Source organism: Dermacentor variabilis, chromosome 6 (genome assembly GCF_050947875.1).
Source record: "Dermacentor variabilis isolate Ectoservices chromosome 6, ASM5094787v1, whole genome shotgun sequence".
Lineage (NCBI taxonomy): Eukaryota > Metazoa > Arthropoda > Arachnida > Ixodida > Ixodidae > Dermacentor > Dermacentor variabilis.
Window position 1 is genome coordinate 167,191,543 of NC_134573.1, and position 22,825 is coordinate 167,214,367.

At 43.7% G+C, this 22,825-nt stretch overlaps 1 protein-coding gene across 5 annotated transcripts in view; it reads left to right on the forward strand.

The window, feature by feature from the left end:
- The window catches only part of lap (phosphatidylinositol-binding clathrin assembly protein lap), a 39,422-nt gene that overhangs the window by 527 nt on the left and 16,070 nt on the right, over nt 1-22,825 (forward strand). For 2 of the 5 annotated variants that reach the window (XM_075696641.1, XM_075696644.1), the window contains exons 2-15: nt 1,610-1,752; nt 1,814-1,889; nt 2,963-3,068; nt 3,995-4,034; nt 5,582-5,638; nt 5,708-5,819; nt 6,934-7,040; nt 8,560-8,601; nt 8,677-8,721; nt 8,829-8,923; nt 11,482-11,644; nt 15,377-15,397; nt 15,484-15,745; nt 19,603-19,701. In XM_075696641.1, the coding sequence (XP_075552756.1) occupies nt 1,610-1,752; nt 1,814-1,889; nt 2,963-3,068; nt 3,995-4,034; nt 5,582-5,638; nt 5,708-5,819; nt 6,934-7,040; nt 8,560-8,601; nt 8,677-8,721; nt 8,829-8,923; nt 11,482-11,644; nt 15,377-15,397; nt 15,484-15,745; nt 19,603-19,701 (1,368 nt within the window). The remainder of the gene's footprint in view (nt 1-1,609; nt 1,753-1,813; nt 1,890-2,962; nt 3,069-3,994; nt 4,035-5,581; nt 5,639-5,707; nt 5,820-6,933; nt 7,041-8,559; nt 8,602-8,676; nt 8,722-8,828; nt 8,924-11,481; nt 11,645-15,376; nt 15,398-15,483; nt 15,746-19,602; nt 19,702-22,825) is intronic. The other 3 variants (XM_075696643.1, XM_075696645.1, XM_075696642.1) reach the window with 2 other exon arrangements.

Here is a 22,825-nt window from a genome sequence, read left to right on the forward strand (position 1 = left end):
CGTCACCGATACACAGCGGCAGAGGGAGTTTCCTGTTGACCACCCCCAAAAATTCGTCGCTGGTCGTCGCCTGCTTGTGCGGCGACTTTCGGAAGGCTGCCTTCACGTTCACACTGTTATCCGAACGCTGTGTAGGCATTTTGCTCTGCATACTGGTCGGTGCAGTTTCGTCCTACTCCCCCGAGCTCAAGTGCACCATCGCAGACAGCTGTAAGGCCCCTGTGGCCCGCGTCTACCTCGAGTCTTCGCGTTCCCGCTTGTGACAAGCACTTTTAGGTGCACGGGCATGTGGCTGTGTAAATATTCATGCCAGGCGATTCCTTTGCGTTGAAAGACATCAACCGTAATTTCTGTGGCATCAGCTGCATCTTACTGCTGTGAGCATATGTACTACGTAACATGCAAAACTGGATTCCAAGCTAAATCTTGCCCGTCCGTTATTGCGGGGGGGCTATCTGACATTGAGTCTTCTTTAATTATCATTCCCTGTGTCGAACATGCAGTTGAAAAGCTACTTTTCTTTTCATAATGATACATGCACAGGTCTGAGCTAGAGGTTGCTCTTTTAACGATCGCACACACTTGACAGAGACCCTAGGAGTCCGTAAAGTATTCTAGCATCCGTTTCGTGTGTATTGCACACCTGTTATATCCATTAATCATTGTGCACTTGCGTGTGGCCATAGGGGTAAGCCTGCAGACCCTACCAGGTAGCACATTTGTTTAATTAATGAAGGCACAGCTAATAGTTTAGCTTATTGTGCAAGTGCAGTTTTGCATGCATTGGTAACCAGTGAAACTAAACCTATGTTAAGCTGAGCAGTTATTTGTGGGTGAAGATATATGACGAGTTCTGCTGCAAGCGTAACAGTAGCTCAGTGTCAACCAATACTGTTTATAGCGTAAACACTAGGCACAGTGCTATGCTATTCTGCTATTGAGTTCAAACGCTTGTCGCAACCCCTTGTACAGGTTGAAATAAATTTTCGCCTCCTTTTCATTAGCCTCACAGGCTTTTCTGCATACTTATAGCAGCCATAGCTTTTGTTTTGTGAAGTAGCTTGGTTGAGCAACAGTTCTCAATGGAAATTTGCTAAATGGTTGTTGCTTATTTTTCATAAAAATCAATTTTTTATTCCATATTTGTTTGCCTACTTTTGCGCACAGACAGTTGCAATGTTGTACTATTTCCATGAACTGAGGAGGCATGCCACACGTGTCCATATTTTTTCAGTGGAAGTTAGAAGAAAAAGCTGAATTCTCATCCTACTTGTACCTGCAGGCTGCAGCCAGCAAAGTTACACCAACTGCAAAGCAATATGCCACATTGCTGAAGTATTCAGCTCTATCACAGGTCCTGAACTTTAAATCTTTCATGCTAATAGCATGCAGTATAACTAGGTGCTGTGGAAGTACTGGAGCACAGGCTCACTGTTCATCATTCTGTTAAGGTGCGTTGCCTTGGAAGTTTTCCCACTCTTTGCCTAGATACTGCAGTCACTGTGTGGGACGTTCTGTTAACTGACCTGCCTGTGTTTCATTTCTCAAATTTTTGGTGCTGTGGTGCATGTAGCGAAAGATCCGCATCAAACTCGTACATGGTTTGCAGACTTGCTGCACTGTACGAACGAGCCCAATGTCTCAATCCCACAACTGGCCAACCTGCTGATAGAACGGGCTCAGAACACCAACTGGGTAGTCGTCTTCAAATCCCTGGTCACCGTGCACCACCTCATGTGCTATGGTAACGAGGTACGTTAGGCTTCCACTACTGCTTCTGGTGTCTTGCCGTGACGACACTCTTTCTTTGCAGAGGTTCACTCAGTACTTGGCTTCAAGCAACTGTACGTTCCAGCTGGGTACCTTTGTGGACAAGACGGGTGTCCAGGGTGAGTTTTTCTCTGCTTTGCACATGGAGGGAGATCAATGGCATGGTGACCCATGGAACTGACTGAATTGACCTTCCAGAAGAAAGTTTTTGACACGTGATAAAGCGGTATTTCGAAAACTGACCTTTACCTCCTGTTTGAAGTACCTTATGGCACACACATCCCATGCTTGGTAATGAATTTCTGTCTACACAGCTTATACATATTCTTGGTTTGTAACGCATCTTATACCCTAGTCACACGAAGCACTTTCAATCACGATCAAGCCCAATTGGGATGGAATTCCTTTATCGTAATTGGCTCCCCTCTGTAGCTTGTGAAGGAAGCCAATCGAGGAAAAATCTCAATCGAAATTGTGGCTTAATGTCGAATAAAATTGCGGCCATGTGACTGTGGAAGGGATAATCATGGTTGACAAATTCGTCTCCACTTGGGCTTCTTTGTAATAGAAAATTCCCAGTGTGACTGAAGTATAAGGGTAGTGCAAGGCTTTGGCAACACTGGTGAGGATTTTGGATTTTGCATGGCAGTGCTAGTTAGCAGTGACTTATGACTTCAGGGGCATATGCATAGGCAGTTGATGCAGTTCTGCACATAATGATGTGACTTGTATGTTTTCCGTGGAAATCTTTTTGCTGAACAGTTCTAACATTGTTCGGAAATTTCTGTACTGCTTACTGAAGTATTGCTGTGGATGCATATATTGTGTTGCTATATCCAGTGGATGAAAAAGATGTGATCTTGATCGCCTTGATATCTCTAACAGCATTTGGTCCAGCTTCTTATCCTGGTAAGCTTCTAGTTACCCTGGTAAGGTACTGTTGCACTGCTGTGTTGCATTGCCACATATGTAAACACAGGCCTAGTAGCAATGCAACTCCCAGAGCCAGCACAGATTGCTTACTGGTCTCAAATGCCATTGCAGTTGATGATGTGCTTCCCTTTCATTCCCCACAGCATCTGGCGATATGGGTTTGTTGTTGCAAACATTTCTTATATATTTGCAAAAGCGAGTGTTGAAATAACTTTTGCATTTACATGGCGCTTATCCGCACGCATGCACGTGTTCCCAGCTGGCTTTGACATGTCAACATTCATCCGACGCTATGCCAAGTACCTGACAGAGAAGGCTGTTTCCTACCGCACTGTGGCGTTTGACTTCTGCAAGGTGAAAAGGGGGTGAGTAGGAAATAAGTTCGTTTTGCCAGACATTGCATATAAAAGAAAAACAGCCTGTGGCTCAAGTACATGGCTGAGACTGTCTCAGTAAAAAATCTTCATGCAGAAATGTTAAAATGATGCAAGGCTCAAATTATAATGACTAAGTAAAAGGTGGAGTATTCAGATTGCTTAGTCTTGTCTACATACTATTGTTACACAATTAGATCTAAGCTTTAGTTCCCTTTGAATGAAATGAAGTAAAACTGGGTGTGAAGACTGTCAGTTAGTAGACATTCGTGGGGAACATTCTTGTTTACAATAATGCAAGCACTTCACTTGGAATTATGTAGATATAGTTACAGTATATCAACTCTGCAATAGCTCACTTTGTGCCTCCTATGAATTTGTCTCTAGCAATAAACAGCCTCTTTATGATGGAGCCTTTGTTTCTGCCAAACAGATAAATTCACATTGGCAGCTTTGGTGTATCTGAAAAGCTTGGGTACCTTTGCTTTTATCACTTTATTGCACTGAGGCTGCAGTTCTCAGAGGCATGTCACTAAATGTCTTTGGTGTTGTTCTTGTGTTACTAAATGTTTGCACATTCTACATACAAAGAGGAGGAAAAATATTGTCACAAATCCATATTGGTGTCAGTTCTGCATACTTTGGTAAACCAAACAATTTCTGCAGAGATCTGGAAGGCTGATTCACAAAAGAAAGTTGGTATCAACTTGGAAGTTCTAAAGGTACTGGTGTACGGTATGTTCATGCTAACTTGAAGTGAATGCCAAGTTTCATTGTTTTTTAGGTGTACGGTGCAATTTTGAAAGATATGAATCTCCTCTTTAACTAAAATATTTACACAACTGATGCAAAAAGGCTTACGTGTATATTTCCTCAAAACTAGCCTTTTATGTGACCATGTGAACTTTGCATTGCAGGAAGGAAGATGGAACCCTACGCACCATGCCGACTGACAAGGTGCGTTTAAGCCAGTTGTCAAGCACTGCATTCTGGACTGCTTATAATTGCAAAAATTCTAAATTGTACCTTGAATTCCTTTTGCATGGTTATCACTAAGTTTGAGGCATTCAATTTGGGGCAGAGAAACATCCTGCATTTTTATTGTAAGAACTTAAAAAAAAGAATTACAATGGCAATTTGGTCAGGTTGGTCCAAGTTCATGGGCGATTGCATTGCAAAGCACTGTAGTGTGGAAAGACAAACATGAGGTTAGCAGAAAGAACACAAGTGCCGACTACAGCTGTAATGTATTGGTCAAAGAACACACACATGCACACACACATTGTTGGGATCCCATATGTGCTCTTGGGACAAAGGAATAACAATGCAGTAGTGCAGACAATCACAAAGGCATTCATTGCACCTTTTATACACCAGTCACCAAATTTACACTGATAGAACATGCCAATGGGCGCGTGACAAATCAGATAAGTCTGACTCTCCACAACTGGATAGCGAGTGAATATGTTCGCCCCCGTGCTGGACACAGCCTAATCATTCGTGTGTGGGTTGTCACGCGAATGGTGGCACGTTCGATTGATTGTGTTCGTCCATTCCAGTGACCCGCACCTAGGCCTTCCGCAGGACGGTCCTGCGAAGCAGGTTGGCGCAAGCACGAGCATCCCCATAATATGTACACGCACGCACACACACATATGCACACACACACACACACACATGCACACACACACACACATGCACACACACACACATGCACACACACACACATGCACACACACATGCACACACACACGCACACACACACACACACTCACACATACACTCACACATACACGCATACAGAAGGTGAGAGGGTTATCAAACAGCATAAGTGACACATGTAAAATTGGCAGGACTAAGAAGCAGCAGTAAAATTTTGCACTTTCCGCCTCTTTATTCCTACTCAAATATTGCAACAATATTGTTTTTAATTTAGCATTGTTAAAAAAATGTTATGTTTGCATGCCTAATTTAAGACAGGAATATCAATATCATATGTAAATCTTATCAAAGCAGTAAAATGCTATAGATGTGGGCTGGGTTTTGCTGCCAGTAGTATATCCAGATAAATGAGGCAAGCGATGATGGCAAATGTTTCATCGAAATGATATGGACCAAGAAATGAAATGTTTTCATGAAATTTTAGGAACAACAAAACAGCACGAACTGTAAATTGTCTTCTTGAATTTGTTACAATAAATATGTGGGTCTCCGTGGATGTTTAGGAATAAAATCTTTTTTCTTTTGTGCTCTTCTGTGAAGTTTGTGCACTTCTGTGACAAGACCCTGGAGAAGTCCCCATTGCTCCATTTTTGTTGATTTCCACTTATTTGCGGGACAAAGGGTTGTAGGAACCACAGAGACCCACTAATTATGTGGGTCCTTGTGGATATTCAGGAATAAAACTTCTTTCTGTGCTTTTCTATGAAGTTTGTGCTTTTCTGTGACGAGACCCTGGAGAGGTCTCCATTGCACCCTTTATGTCCATTTCCACTTTTGCGCAGCTTTTGAAGACAGTGCCTGCCCTGCAGAGTCAGCTGGATGCCCTGCTTGAGTTTGATGTGAGTGCTTTGTGCCTGCCAGCAGAGGATGTCCTGCCAATACGGAGCTGAACAATTTCCACTTTGCAGTGCACAGCAAACGACCTGACCAACGGAGTGATCAGCTCAGCCTTCATGCTGCTGTTCCGTGACCTGATACGTCTCTTTGCCTGCTACAATGATGGGATCATTAATCTGCTTGGTGTGTGCTGCCCTTCTCTGTATTGTGCCTCTATGCCTTGTGATCGCAGTGCACAGCTCTCTATTAGACTAAACATTGCTTTAGCAGAGAATGACATCGTCAAGCGCAAAAAGGGCTGGACCCTCTAGGCTTTCTAAGGTCTCCTGTCATCCTCTCTTCACTTGGCCTCATTTTTTCTGCTAGTGCAATGTCTATTATCAACCAAAAACTAGCTAGCCTAGCTTTTCACTCACAGCATTGCCTCCTTACAGGAATATGAAAGTTTGCCTCGAATGAGGTACCATGATAAAATGTGAGAACACGAGGACACGGAACACAAAGAAACAAGACTGCATGAGCTTGTGCTTAAGTTGCTGAGTCTTGTTTCTTTGTGCTCCTGTCCTTGTGTTCTCACACTAGTGCAAGATTTCTTGATTTGAAAGTGCCTGTACAGGCATTCATTTGTAGTTTTGATTACAGGTTTGTCCTGTAGCATTTTGTTTGAGACATAATTAGGGGTTGCTCATATTCATATGTTATAGCTGCAGCTCTCATGGCGCTTGAAATTGCTACCATTACGTTCAGTTGCAGATCACATTCTGCATGTAATCTTCAATTGTCCAAGTTGCTTCATTTTTAAAATGTACTACCGGGGACAAAAGTGTCTAGGATCTGCGAGCATAGACTCACTTGCATTGCTGTGCTATCTGCTGGGATCAGTCTTTCTATTATCTGTGCTCCAGATCACCAGAAAGCACATAATGGGCCAATTCTGTGCCGCGATCTCGAGCACACATGATAGTACAGCTGATCCTGGCAGATAGTGCTGCGATGCATTCCCGTCTGGTGCTCCTGCATCCTGGGCACTTTTGTCCCCGATGGTACAATAACCACCCACATGCTTCATTCAGTGCAGGAACATTGATTGTGATAATTGTTAAGCATTCCATTGAGGGATCATTTTTATGTGCTGCAAGATCTGAAACTTTGATTTTACATGATTACAGGGTAGTAACCCTTGCTTAGTTTCAAACTAAAATCGTTCTTCATACTACTGTGTGTCACCAGCTTACATTGTTTTGTCTGCTGCACTGGATGTGTTGAGGCGTCTTGCATGCTGTATTTAACTGCGCAGAAAAATATTTCGACATGAACAAGAAGCACTGCCGCGAGGCCTTGGACATCTACAAAAAGTTCCTCATCCGCATGGACCGGGTAGCTGAGTTCCTCAAGGTGGCTGAGGTGAGTCCTATAAAGAACTCTAAAAGCTCTAAAACCATCGACACCTTCAGTTTTGCGTGATGCAACATTCTGCAGGATACCTTGCTATAGGACACTGCATTCTTTTAAATGTTTCCACCACTAAGACCTGCAACCGCACTAAAGGGTGTGATGTGAAAGTGACGATGGCCAACACCATGTCTAACCAAATTTTCATTTCATCTATTCAGTGAATGTGACATTCTGCTGTTAGGAGCACATCCAGAGCTTCGTTTCCTAGCCTCAGAATGTGGCTTCATTCTCTTAAGGGATAAATGCGAGAATGCAGATTTAAATCCTAGCCACGTCAGGAAACTGGTGTACAAAATAATTCAAAGCATTTTACTGTGGCACCTCTTTGCCATACATGTTGCCATACATCTATAGGTGACACATCCCACATGGTTTTTCCTGCACATGCGTAGTGCTATTATTATGTTCGATATTTTGCACATCTTTGCTGCCTATGGTTTTTCAGAGGTGCTGCCATCTCCATGGAGTCTTGCAAATGCATTTGAAATTGTTTACTCACCAGGACATAAACACGACTTGTTTTCTTCAAGGTGCTCGCTCACATGGTCACACACACATTGTCTGCTACCTCTGAGGTGTGCAGGAAGGCGATGCTATCGTCTGTTACAGCTGCCTCTGTTGTTTCTGGTAGCTTAAGATGTAGTCATGCACAGCTGAAGTTCAGATACTGATAAGTTTAGGTGGTGGCTCCCCCTTCACTGTTTGCATATTGACGTACACTTTTGTGTATAGTCATAGCTTCTGTATGACCACGTGCTGTGCCTCTTCTCATGTCAACTGCTAAAATGTTTCTTCTTCTTACTCATTGTGCCAATCAAGTATTCAAAGAATAAAACATTCATTTCTGGTGATGCTTTGTCCGCATCACCAAATATTGAGCTGGAACCAGCCGATTACAGCTCGTAATCAGATGAGGAATTTGCAATGAGCAGCGCTGACTATGTGCGCAATGTGGCCAGAACAATTCGCAAATATAGCATGCAAAATATTTTCACTGTATTCGACTTCAATTTTTTCCTACTACTAGTAACTACAATTAAAGAAATTGACCATGGGGGCACATTTTTTTCGGAAGACTTGGACCCTCGAAGGATTAAGCAAGATTTCCTTTGGGACATAAAACCACAACAATCATTCAATGTTCAACAAACGGAAAATGCTACAGGTGATTTAACAAGTCAAACTGAATGCATGCATTATCTCTTTACTCATTTGTCAGCTCATCTGCACTGTTCTTGTTGAAAACAGACCAGCTAGCCCAAATTCATGCTCTTGTGTATTGTAATTTACACATTGTGTGCATTGTGAATTATAAATTGTCTGCTAGAAATTAAATTTTTTTTTAACTGCTGCGTCTATCTGCTGCCCAGCCTATAGGAATATACTGTCAGCAATGCCCACAAAAGCGATCAATGTACGGTTGTCTTATATTAACACCCCCCTTCCCTCCCCCCTTTTTCTTTTTCAGGCGGTGGGCATCGACAAAGGTGACATCCCCGACCTTACCAAGGTAAGCATGCCCAGTGGTAGTAGACAAAAGGGGTCAGATCATGGGGCGCGGCGCGTCTCTGCTCTCTTTTTCCAGTACTTTGAAGTGTTCCTAATAAGCTTTGCCAATAGGACGTCAGAGGTAAGGGGCAAAAGTAAGGAAGCCGTTTTTCGTGTGCCGTGGGTCCCGCAATTGGCTTGCTTGAAGCTTTAGTTCACGTAGTCCTCTGGTGGGTCTTGTCCTCGCAGGCACCCAGCAGCTTGCTGGATGCCCTGGAGCAGCACCTGGCTGCATTGGAGGGGCGCAAAGGAGGAACTGCTACATCGGCCGTGTCTGCAACCAGGTCAGGCACAACGTCCACCCTCCCCCGTGTACTTGAGCAGGGATTCCCAACCCGAGTTCTTGGGGGACATAAGGGTCCCACATAAATGGTGCACTCCAGTAGTATTTAGCTGTTGCATAAACACATGCAACAAGCCTTTATGACGTGTTGAAGAAAGGGCACAGTAACTGGCCTAGGTTAGTAGAATGCGAGTTCGTACACCTCCTCGAGATCCTTGAAAACCTTGACTTAAATCTTGAAAATAAATGTGCTTCTTGATTTCTTCGAAAACTGGGGTTTGGGGCGACTTCTGGGCATTCAGAGTAATATACGGATTGGTGCTATGCCGTGTCCATTGAGAAACGATCCTATATATTCCTTCTTAAATGTTTCACTAAGCAATTGCAGTATCGCAAAGCAGTTGTAGTATAGCATGCATAGGACCATTGGCGACAGCCTTGTGTATTTATTTTATTTACAGAATACTGCAGGCCCGAAAGGGGCCCAAGCAGGAGGGGCAAAAATACATAAAAATATATCCAAGCGACGCGTACAATTATTAGCATATAACACGATCATACACCTAGCAAAAAGGAGTAATAATTGTAAAAGCAGAAAAATGAAAATAAAAAGGCACTAACCGTACATCATTGCCATTGTGGTGCTAGACGAAGCCAGTTCAAACCACCAAGTTATGCAACCATTTTTGTTTTTCTAGTTGTCTTACATTGCATCCATCAGGGCTCAGTTTGTGAGGCCTGGGCTCAAGTTCCTTGAGGAAAATACGTTTCAGCCATTAGGCTTTACACAACGAGTGTCTTTAGGCAAAGCTATGCACTACTCATTGAGCAAAATGTGTGATGTGCCACAAGTCGATTGACATTGTTACAATAGGAAAGTAGACTTTAAAAAGCCACCTGGAAGAGCTTGAAGTGCGTGTGCAATTCAGTGGCTGCTTAGCTATAGAGAATTTAAGCGGAGGAGATGTGAATATTCTTTAGTTCCTGTATATAACTGAAGTTTGTTTCAACTTCCTTGAATTCTGGCCTTCAGCAACTTTGAAATCCTTGGATTGTCCTTCAACATTGCTTTGGATGTTCTGTGCAAACCCTGAGTAGGATGCTACTTCAGAAAGTGGCCTCGTAGCTCACTGCATATTTTCACAGCTAAAGGAAGTAGCACTGACCGCATCATCATGCATACATTGTCACAGAATGCATTTTTTATTGGTTCACTGTGTCAGTGTGCTGTTCCAAAAAGAAACAATTACGGTGGAGACTGGCCTGAAGTTTTCCTATAGCCAAGTGGCAACTCCATATTTAAAGGAAAGCAGATGCACCTTATTTTAAATCAATACAAGCTTCGCCTAAGCACTTGCAATAGCCGTCGGGTCTCTGAAGTGCCATGCACTTCTACCACTTTTGTCATACATAAGCATTGTGCAGTCACAATGGCGTTCGCTGGCAGTTATTTAGAACTGGCGTCATTTGCTAACATCGGCTTTGGGAACCTCTGCTCTTAAGGTTTTGTGGATTAGGACATGCCCTCCTATGTTCACCAAAACCGTTCCCGAGATTTTCCCTTCCTTGTTTCACTTGCAACCAGCCTGTGAGAACTGCATAGTGGCGTTATAGTTTCACCGCAGCAGCCATTTTGCACAGCTGCCCAGGTTTTGCTTTGTTCGAAGTTTCATAGGTGAAGCACTGTTGATTTGAAAGTTGCACAGGAATGCAGATTTTTTTTAATTTCTGTAGGCGACGAGTTTGCATATAGCAGATGGTGGTTCATGTACCATTGCTTTATTTTCGTCTGGTGGAAATCTTGCGTTGTTCTGTTACCCTTCTCGTCAGAAGTGCGCCGTAGGTGTTTCAAGGACTGCCACAAGTCTGCCTGTTTGACCTTCTGTTGTAAGTTAATTGGTGTGCTAGCCTCTGGTTGTGTTTTTGTTTTGCAAAAGCCCATTAGAGCCCCTTCAGGTGCCTCGCCTACAGTTGCACACAGGGAGGTTAAAATTGCAGGCTGTGAAAAATATCGTACATCATCAGATACGTGGTTTAGACCTCTGCTGCAAGATCTGTTAATTTGCAGTATACACACAAAAAAAAAGGGCAATAAGACAGATGTCTGGAAGGTAGTTGGTGGCATCAGTTTGTCATTGTGTAACAGATTCTATGTAGCCTTGTTAGAAAGTCAAAATGCATCATACTTTGTTCTTATGCGTGGCATGTCCAGTCAGGCAGATAATTTGATCGTTTAGGAAAGCTTGTGTCAAACTTGACTGCCCAGTGTTCTATATTTTAGCATCATAATTGTCACTGAGAGTATATAATTCTATGCTTTGCTACACCAGCACTACTATGCGCAGGATGGGGTTGGGCAAGCTGCACTTACCAACACTTAATAAAACAAAATGATGGAAGACGTTCAGTGGTCAGAATTAATGAGCACCTGAAGGGGTTATCTTGAAAGCAGCGCATGCTGCTGCACGCCGCATGGCTTGTGTTTGTGGTGGCTGCATGCATGCCTCTTCTCCTCTCCCTACCCTTCCCTCCTTGCCCCCCACTGCGCGGGCCGAGCAGGGTGAACAGCAACGTGCAGAGCGCGGTGTCGGCGCTCTCTTGCACGAGCAGTGCCTTTGGCTCGGCTGGAGGCACAGGGGCCGAGATCAACGGTGTGCGCGTGGACGAGGCCAGCGTGCGCAGGGCCCTCGAGGAAGAAGCAGCCGCCATGAATCAGCTGAAGGTTGGTGCCTGGCATCACTGGTTGTCTTCCATGCTAAGCTCTAGTGCAGGTTTAACTGTTGCGTTACAGAAGTAGGGACTTCCAATGTCTGATTTAGAAGAGAACCCTGCTGTGGTGTTATCAGTGGTTATGGCATTCTGCTGCTGAGCATGGGTTCATTTTCCAGTTGCTATGGCCACGCTGTGACGGGGGGCAAAAAGCTAAAAGTCCTGCATCGGAAGCATCTTTGTAGGGCAGTAAATATCAATCTCACGTCTCTTCTACACTCTAAGAACAGTTTACACCCTTTAATGTGCCCCTTCTGCCACACAACAATCATCATCTGCCTTGATGCGTTTCCTTTAACGCTGCGAGCCCGGAACTTTCCAGTAACGAATGGCACGCGCGTTATCAGCATAGAACAGTTTACACCCTTTGGAGTGCCCCTTCTGATAACGCGCGTGCCGTTCGTTACTGGAAAGTTCCGGGCTAGCAGCGTTAAAGAAAGGAAACGCATCAAGGCAGATGACGATTATTGTTGTGTGGCAGAAGGGGCAAGCCAAAGGGTGTAAACTGTTAGTGTAGGGTGTGTCTCATAGTCCCAGGGGCTGCTTCGGGATGCTAAACTTCATAAGGCTTAGAAGAGAGGGAGCTGTGCCACATTACTTTGAAGTTACATGTAACAGCACCTGATACACATAGTGGTTTATTGCATGAAGCCATGTGCAAATTTCCCTCGCTCGTAAATATGAAAGTTTCAAAATTTGCGGCAAACAACCTCTGGTAGTTTGTGCTGGCCTTTTACATGCCTGCACAGTGCATCAGCACTGCCTATGCTACCAGCATCTTCAGATAGAGTACACTTCCCCTTTACAGAGGACCACACAAGAGATAGACTGCTGAACTAAAGATGGTTAATGTTCATTGTAAGTGACTAGCGAAAAAATGAGCTTTTTTGCTGCATTTAGTGCTAGTACTGGAATGGAGCTCCGGAACACTCGTTTTAGTTGAGGGTACCCTGCAGTGCCAGTAACCAAGGCAGGCTACAAATGCAGATTAATGACTGATTTTTTGTTTAAATGAGCACATTTCCTGTCAGCATTGTTCTGTCTCCTAAGACAAGTCTTTTATAGGCTCCAGTCATGCAGATGCTAAAATTTAATTCATTTGTTTGCCCTGAATATTTACCGTTGACAAATGTCCAATTCATCTTACTTTAACTCAGAAGCCTGTGATATTTGTGTGCAACAGGCAGGACATAAAACTTTACATACTTTTATATAGTTCACCTTTGTCCAACACTAATTTTCTGTTCTGTAACATAAGGTCCACAGGACTCTGCAGTCTGTGATCTAATTCATGCAGTTTACTATAGTTCCACTCTATAATTCAAAATTGGGGTTTAAGGTCATCATACAGATGCCACTTGTTAAAATCGTAAAAGTAACCTCATCTAGTTCATAAATTGCGGATGCATTAGATGGACCCTTAGCTAACAACTGCAATGTCTGAACGGGCATTTAAAATGTGTTTGCGTCCTTATCGTCAGGGTATTGCTCAGCATTACCATGTAAAATGAGAACTGCCGTGAAAAAATGTTTTGCCATCTCTACCTTTGTGCGAATTTGCTTAGAAATAGGCTAACGTTATAGGCGTTCGGAACACTTCTCAGTATTGCATCAGGTAGCTTTATCAGCACAGGAAGCTTATCTGTACCGATAGATATATTTTTGTGAAGCTTAATGGCTGCAGAAAATGGGAATGCTTGACACATTGATCTATTATCTCAAAACGGTCTGTGGCAAATTTTGAGAACTCATTGTTTGCTCTTATGATGTGTGCTTATCAGAGGAGCATATCAGTCTATTGCTGTTGAACCTGGAATAATTGAGGCTTTCATTGATTGTTGCAGCAGTGAATTGCTATCGGGCAGAAAAAGTAAATTGGGCATTTCTGGTCCTTGGCAAGGTTGAAATGCTTTAGTGCTGATTCAAACTTCGAAAAGCATGAGACAACATAATGAAATGGTGCTCCTTTTTGGCTTGCCTGACACAGTTGAAACAGTATAGCGAAATGTTCTGGGACAGGGATGCTCCCACCACAGGGCCTGAAAGATTTGGTGTGGGTAATTGGCAGGGAAACCTGTCCAAGTCTGAAAAATTGTTATCTAATACATCACTCTAAAATATTCTTTCCTTCGTAAAGTGTATGAACACAATGTTTCAGCAGATTGAAAGGTTTCAAGTCAGATGCAGCTTGTACTAGTTCACCCCCTTTGCACATAGAATGTTGTGGTGGCACAATCTACACAAATGAATGCCTAGGTAGCTTGTCTTTGTGCTTCTTTCATGCCGCTAAAGCATCCTATTTGTAGTATTCCTCATGTTAGACTGTCAATACTAATGCATGGGTGTATTTGCTCTTGGGGTTTGACAGCTACATTGCATTGGTGCATCAATCATTTCACTTATATAATTTCACTAGGGAAATCAGCTTGCTTATTTGATAATTCTGGGCTGTCAGCAATTATCTTGAACATATATATTTGAGGTTTTATAAGTGGATCCAAATAATTTCAAGGCTTGCACATGTTAAAGTAGCACTAAAGCAGGAACACAGTCACTTTCAACTCATAGATCGCGCTTCTGGGGCCTTCTGCACTTAAGCAGAAAAACATTTTTTGCTACTGGGAGAGAAATGAGGCCACACTTTTCTATTTTCACACATAGTGGAACTACTGATGTCACTTTACTATAGCATATTTCACTGCATTTACATTAATCTGTGTTGTTCTTGTGCAAGATGAGTTCATAGAAAAATTTACCATCCCCGAGCAGGCACTGCCAAAATCTTGCATTACTGGGAGCTGGTGTGGGAAATTCGACACTGTTGCTGCATATGATTAATTTTGCACTTCTAATTGGAAGCCATGCCCTTGTTCAGTCACAATCTACTTATTGGCAATTCTGGAGACGTAATCTGTCAGTGAAGCATGTTCTCTGCTATATAGCTGTGCATCACGTGAAACTGAAAGGTCAAAGGTTGTATTGTCAAGCTCCTGTAATTTTTGAGGATTCAAAAATGGTCGTATCAATCATTTTGCATTGCAGCCATGTCACACAAACTGGCACCAGCCACTGCAGTAAGCTTTCCCGAGTATGTGAAGTTTATCACTGTCTGGCTGTAGTGACTTGCCACCGTGCACACGTGTGCCTTCATTCCTGGATATGAAGGCAACATTTTGACAGCAGATGAGTGAGAAAAATGCCTGCATAAACTGATTTCAGTGCCCATCAATATCATTTGTTTGAAATGAATTGGTCCTGTAGACATGCTATACAGCTTTTTTTGTGGTCCACAATTGTAGCTTTGGGATGCAATGATCATGACAGTCAGTGCTTACGAAGTCCTAGCATATGTAAAAGCTTTTCAATGCAAAGCCTTAAAATTCGTGTTGAGCAGGTTTTTCATGTCTGGTGTGTGATCAAGGCAACAGCCGTGCAAAATTTGCTATTGTGCAAGATGAACTAGAACGTGCTATCCATGGGGAGAAGAGAGTGCTTGCGAAGCCTGCGGCATGGCCGAAAAATTTTTCTATGGGGTTGGGGTAAATTTTCTTGTCACCGTATACTTATTGAGCTGTTCGCGCGCTAGTGCGCATGATGAAAAAATTAGTGCAGCACGTTAAAACAGTGTCGATGCAGGCACCTTCGGTCGCACTTGTGTGTCTGACGTGTGCATGTCTCGTTTCAGCCAGCTTTGGGCAGTGCTGAGGTGAGAGCATGGCTGTGTCGAGTGCATGCCACGGTCACGGTTCCATGCCGGTGTTAGCAGCGGGGGCGTGGTGTGTGCGACTGCAGGAGCGGCACCTGAAGGAGGCAGAGGCCAGCACCAACCCGTTCCTGTCGGCATCGCCCGAGCCCCCTGCGGCTTCGGCGGCTGCCAGCAGCGGTGATACCGTGCTGGATCTGTTCTCTGCCGCCCCGGCCAGTGATGACCTGCTCTGCCTGGGGAACCCGTTTGCCGAGCCCAGCCCAGCGCCACCGCCACCCCCCACCGTGCAGAGTCCACAGCAACAACAGCAGCAGCAGCAGCTAGCCTTTGCACACTTCACTGCTAATGGTTAGCCTTTTGAAGCATTACACTGCTGAGCACAAAGCCATGGGCTTGATTCTTGACCACTACGGCCATGTTTAGATGGGGAACAATGCAAAATGCTCATGCATTGAGCTCTGGTGGTCAAAATTGTGAACTTTGCTATGGCATCCCTCATAGCCACTGTGTTGCTTGAAGACGTGATGCCAGATCAATCAAGTAGTCAAACATTTTGAAGCAAACCTGCCTACAGACCTCTTCGTCGGGCGAAGGGGAAAGGTCCTGCCACGAGCCTTTCCTTCCCTCTGGCTGGTGTGCAATGGCACAGCACTGCTTGAATGTGCTGCCATAGTGCGCTGTGCACTGATTTGAAGATGTTCTGGCTCTTTTTTTCAGGCTGTCAAGGAACCATTGTGTAGCCTTTGGATGCAGCGGTAATTACAGTAGGCGTAAAGTTATCTTGGCTGTGCACACATTTGACATGCATCATCAGCAGAGGCGTGTGTACATGTTAACAATTTTGGCTGTGTCGGCTTCGACTCGACGAAGAGTTATGGCATCTGTGAATAGACACCTCGCAAAAGTATTCCGCTTGCGGCAGCCGCCGCCGCTATGTGCTCTGCCGCCCATGTTAAGGGGTGCTGCTGCTGTCACAGCTGTGTTGACTAAGCAAAGCCTCGCGTCGCTCACGGCTCTTAAGTGTATGTTTATTGGTTGCACTGGCAAGCCTGAGTTAAATATATTTATTATATTTAAATAATTCCGTAATGGCACGGTGCCTACCACATTTTTCAAGTCAAATCAGGCACTGAGTCTCTTCGTTACCCTTCTTTGCCCACTTGATCATTCAACTGCATTGTGGCGAAGCAGAAACACGAGCATTTTTAGTGCAGATTTACAAAGCAAAAGCCTGAAATTATCTAACACGTTGTAGTGGGACAACTACCTTTTTTACGGGAGATAAAATAAAGTATTTTGCAGTTTAGTAATCAGTAAGCAGCTTGTGAGCTTCATGAGCATAAAACCCTGTTCAGTGATTCTCAACAAAGTGGTTCCTTGCCGCTCGAGCCTGCGTTCACGCACCATGTATAAAGCTACAAGCATTACACAGAATTCACTCGGGCTGGACGGTTATGGCTACCCGTGCGCTGCCAGAACCAGCCAGGACGATTTTGGTCTGCCTGCCCTTTGAAGTTATCTGGCCAGCAGACTAAGAGGTGATGGGCGCTCGCTGCCATCTTTGTGGGGACTTGATAGATTGCAGCCGGGTGCTGAGCAAAATGTCTAGTCTTCTTCGGATTTTCTTACTTCTAGCATTATCTTCGGTTCTAACGCACCATTCCACATATCGAGGCGGTGCGATACGAGCGGCGGTGAACCGTTTGAAGCTTTTGTGTGTGTGTGTCTCATGAAGGCTTCTTCATTGCGGTTATCAGCGCACTGTGCTCTCGTGCGTGCATGTTATCTGAATCGTGTTCAACACAAGTTGTAGACGCTCATTCACACACATTGCGATACATTTCCGGTTCATCTTTCTCTGATGTTCCTTTTCACATACTATCGAATGAATGTGACAATATCTCCTTTTTCTGCAGTTAGTGAAGGCGTTGCAGCTAGGCCGTGTTCGCTCTGGCTCTCCATTCTATGCTTGGGTGGCAGCTCGAAACTGACCAATTTTGTTTTTCTTGGGAAACATTTCACTGGCCACAGGTAGCGTGCATTTTCACGTGCCAGCCGCATCCCAAGCTCGTTAGGGTCAAAATGAGAAGCACCATCAACCGTAACAAACTTTCTGATATTGAAGCCTAAGCAGGTCTGCATGAAATTTTATGCATATAAGATGTACCCAATATCCTGATTTTTCATGTTTTGTCAAGTGATGACACAATGCCAACTCGTCAATGTCGCCGGCGGGCGACATGATCGCTGCGAGCAGTGATCCTCGAGTGATCGTTTTCGGGGATACAACCACTTAAGCGTGATTTTTGTCTTGGCATCAGATGCGCCGGAGGCCGTTTGTTGCGCTGTCCAAGGTGAAGTTGGTCCAGTGCACATCCTGTGCTGAGTCACGTGAAATCTCTCGAAAGTGTTCGTATCCTTGAATGCAACTGCCTATATTCAAGCGGACAATGCATAAGTTGGCCGACTACGCCGAACGCACGCCCGGCCTCACTGGGCGCTGCCATGCTGGTAGCATGTTTATATTTATCCCGTGGCCAGCTCTCCCAGCTTTCGATTTTGCTAACTTTGGGCAGCATCTGGTCGTCTTGGGATCCCAGCCCATGTGACTTCCTGTCAGGACTGGTGCTAGCTGGCTGCCAGAACTCAGAAAATCGAAAAGGCCCAATGTCACATAAGTTTGTCTGCATAGGCAAATGAATGGGAATCTGACAGCATGTACCAGATGCCCTGTGGGTGTCAGATGCATTTCTGTACTTTCGGTGCATACCACGCAACAGTAAAGGCACGCTTATTGGGAGTGCGAAACTAACTTTCAGATATGACACTAGCTGGCATTAGCTGGCTGGACAGGAAAATGTGCATCCTTGTAAACAGTGGTGTTTGGGTATATGCAATACAATAATATAAACCGATACGATTTACTGTATCCATGTAAAAACGGCTATTACTGCTAAACCACAGCATATAGAAGTACAGGGAGAATATTACAGTAAGGGCACATTCTTGTAATTATTCTTTAGAAGTACACAACTGATCTCTGAGGCTGATTTTAGGTTCACACGCGTGTATACACAGCACTGGGTGCTCCATCTGCCTCACCGGCAACAAACTCCTGTCCTTTTAAGTTAAATCACTTTGTTACATCTCGCAAACTCTTTCCGACGTAGATGTCATACTAAATAGACCATGTGAGCCCGAAAACAACCACCAGCGACTGCTGCCGAGCATATGCCTGGCATACAACATGAAGCATTCACCCAAGCCAGCCTGTCAAAGGCTCATGGACTGTGCCACTGCCAATGCAATATGACGACACCCATGAAAAAGAGGTCTAGAGGGAGGCTTTGACACCTTTCCTTTTTCTCAGTCCTTTGTGACAACTCGTGCTTCTGATGGCATCAGGATGGATGCTATGGCATCAGCAGACATGAAAGCTGCCATTGGTTAGTTTGAACAGTTTAGCAGAACTCATTTGTTAACTGATGAATGGCGAAAATAAATGAAGGTGAAGCATGGTTGATCATGACTGGCCTAGTACCAGGAGTGCTGCATTTCTGCCCTGGGCTGGATGAGTGCATTGGCAATGGTGAAAGAACAGCAATGGGAGAGCGAATAAGCAGTCAAGTTGGCAGGTGTTGCAGAGAGCCTTTAAAAGGGGTACTCAATAATGTTGAGCTAGACAGGTAACACTTCTCAATTACTATATACATGAGTGGAGGCTTGGCACACCAGATAGGACACAAAAATGAGACCAAGTATTAACCCTATGAATTACCTGCAGCAGCTCTTTGTGATGCCACTGGTTTTGGCTAGATAGGTTAGATTGGATAGACTGAAGGGGTTAGAAGGGTTAGTTTCAAAACCGGCATAGCACCACTACAAACTGATTTAGTGTTTCCTCCTTGTAACAGAGCATGTCTGTATTAAGCATCACAGTTGCATCATTGAAGATGACCAGTGTGCACTTTTTTTTTTTTTTGAGCAGGGGAACATGAAGTTCTGTCAATCAGAAACGTCACTCGTTGAGCCAATCAGTCTTGTTTATTGCTTTTTTGTCTGTGCTTGACACTATCATCTGGAATCATTGATGCTATTACATACCATTTTTTTAATGCCTAGAACATGTGGTTTTGTTTCGTATGTAGATAATGCTTGATTTGCATTGGTCTGCTGTTGGTCTAATTCTCGTCTTTAATTTCCAGGGTTCATGTCCCAACCAGTCTCTACACCCTCAACTACCTTTGCATCAGATGCCTCATTTGCCGCGGCCTTTGGTTCAGTGCCACCTGCGGCTGCCTCGGGTAAGGGTTTTCACCAGGGATTCAAGCACCCCAGTTTTGACAAAGCTGCGTATGGATTCTGTTGCACTCAGGAAAAGGTCTGAAGTTCACATTTCATGCTTATTGTACAAGGAAAAGGTAGATATCTCCATGGGTCAACATGCTTTGCTAATTTGTCTTGTTGATTTAGTGTTTCAGTCAATCTCTGTTGATGGGACATCTGGGCTGTTACAACACGATTGCTTCCACTTGATTCTATGCCTCTTATCAACCATCGTTCAAGACCAGCGGATCCTGTTGATAATGTGGTCAAAGCACAACTCTGGCACCTGACGAATCGCAACATGAAATGACACGAATAGAATTGTTACAATATCACGTCCATATTAGTTTGACTCATTACTTGATTGACGAAGACATTTCTTCAAATTGAAGGATGTAGTTCTTGTTTCTTACTTAGACGTGAGTGGTAGTAATTGCAGGCAGTGAACCCTGGACAAAACCTGAAGGATATGTTTATTTTTCATTGAAATCTGCAAAATACACCTAGAATAAGGATACTTATTGAACCGAAACTATTTTGTGGAAACTTTTTCAGCAATAGGTTTGTTGCCTGTGTATACAACACTGACACAGAACACTGGAAGTGAGCTTCACCCCGAGTCACTTATGCTTCGTTTGAAACGTCTACAAACAGGTCACATCGGATATGAAACAGGTGTACATTGCATTTCCTCTACATTACCTGTGTTATACCGCTGCAGCCATGGATATTGCAGCACTCTCCTCTGACTGTGCTTTGAAAAAAAAGTGAGTCGCACGCCTAACTTATTCCTCATCCTCTGTTCCTGGTCTAATCCAACAAGTGATACTTGCTGCCTATCATTCAGTGTTGGCAAACATTCGACCAGAAACTTCTTACTCAAAACCAAAACTTGGCAACAGCAAAATTTTTTTGGCTTGTTGCCTGTAAGCAACATTCATCCATAAAGGGTCAGATTTTAGTTCACTCTGTCAATTTGGACAGGAAAAGAGTGGGAATGGGCCATAGGCTGGGGCCTGGTAACCTTTACGACCGATAAAACTTTCAATGCAGTCTTATTTTTCGTGCATTGTTTAATTAGTATAGGATAGGCATACCACATGCCACTTTTCACTGTGACAGCAGTTAAGAGCTTGGAACAGTATTTGCTCTGCTTATTTCATTATGGGTTAGTAATTTGTCGTAGTGAATGAGTTAAAAGCTGGATGAATTGCTAAAATATCGTGACCGTTGTTCAGCTATGTAAAAGCACTTCATGCACAGAAAGCCCTGTGTACCCACAACTTTCAAATTTTGAGCAAGAAAATGCGGTGCTGCATGTCCTCGGTACATAGAAATTAAGATGCAGGTACCATCTACTCTTATTAAAGGGAACACCAAATTAGCATGCCACCATTGATAACTGTTCAATTCTAAGTATATTAAAGTCTGAAATATTTTTTGTATTAGAATTTCTGTTCAATACAATAAAGTGCTTTTTTTCCTCCGGAGCTAATGAATTAGTGGCATGTTGTACTTAATACCAACGAGTTTCTCAGTTCAATAATAGACCTGTGTTTTATGGCAATCTTTTATTCATTGCATACAAAGTTTTGCATTCGTTTCTCTCTAAAACACAGAAGGGCTACCTAATACTGTGGCAGGTTGTTCATCTTGGGTCAGTCTGTGCGACAGATAAAAGGACCGCGCATCACGTGACTCGATCACCGCTCTGCGCATAGCCGGCGCTGACGCTAAAGAGCAGGCGCCGTCCGCAGTGTTTATTGTCAGGTTCGATGCGATTTTCCACCAGCCAGATTCCGAAATGTGGAGGTTTGCGGCAATGTCGCACGATGTTCCTTGTTTGGAGCCACAAAGGGGCTGCATGACGCTGTCTGGGCACGCGTGTGTAGCACTCTAGAGCAGTGTTTCCAAGAGTGCTTCGCAAGACTCCCTCGCTTGTGGGAGAAGTGCATTGCTCTCCAGGGTCATTATGTTGAGAAAGTGAATGTTCAAGCAGATATGCAACACCTTTGTGTTTGCCAGTAAAAGATAAAGTGCAATTCATTACGGTATGCCTCTCGTAGTAGCATCATCTGCAGCGACCATTTTAAATAGAGAAATGCTTTTCTTTCTATGCTATCGCTGCAGTCAATGCCCATTTTCGATTTAGTCTCAAAGGTATACACAACTGTGAACAGGCTCGTAAAACAGCCTTTTAAAATTTCCTTTTGATAATGCATGACCATGCTTGCTCCTAAGTTTGTTTATTGTGAGAGTGAGAACATATTGGCACGGCCTGCTACCAGCACCAAAATGACATGCATCTAAAGTTGGGTCACGTGGAGTGTGTGCTTCATTGTCGTCACATGCTTAGTTTTTTTTGTCCTACTGCTGTGGAATTTAGGTTGATTGTAGTTTTACACAACAGTGCTTTTTTGATTTTACGGTCTTATAGGCTGTGTGAGAATATCCAGTGTTCTTCCATGCCAGTCTGGGCCAGATATTGTTCTACATCAGGAATAGAAAGCACAGTAGCTTATACAGAAGCTCAATGGGCATTAAAGCATGGCGGCAAATTTTAAAGTATGCTTATAGTACCTGTACAAAATGAGTTCCATTTGGAAGAGTAAATCAGTAAAATATGAAGCAAGATATCTGCATTAATGCAGCTAGTCATGCACATGTCAATGGCATATCTCTTAAATCTACAACATTTAGCTGGTTTCAACATATGAAGGTCTCTTGTAGTAAATGTTTAGGATTTATTGGTATGTAATTTTCTTTCTCGCAGACGTGTGCACATGCGTCTATCGCATCGTTCAGTCATATTCTCTTTGGCTGTCTACATGCCATATAATGTGGCTCCAATATCGGCATAACATTACGCTGCAAGTACCCTTCTCACTTAACTGTTATAACATCTCTAGTGGATAAATCTCTGTAGCGGCTTCGTAAAATTATATCGCTCTTACAATGCAAGGCCTTCTGGATCAGCGCATGCCTTTATTAACTTTTATAAGAAGTGTATCATGCTACGTTGTCTCATTCACCATTCACCCCAGTGCACGATAACAGAATATGAACCTTGCTGTAAATTTGTTTTTAGCATAGCAGGCACCC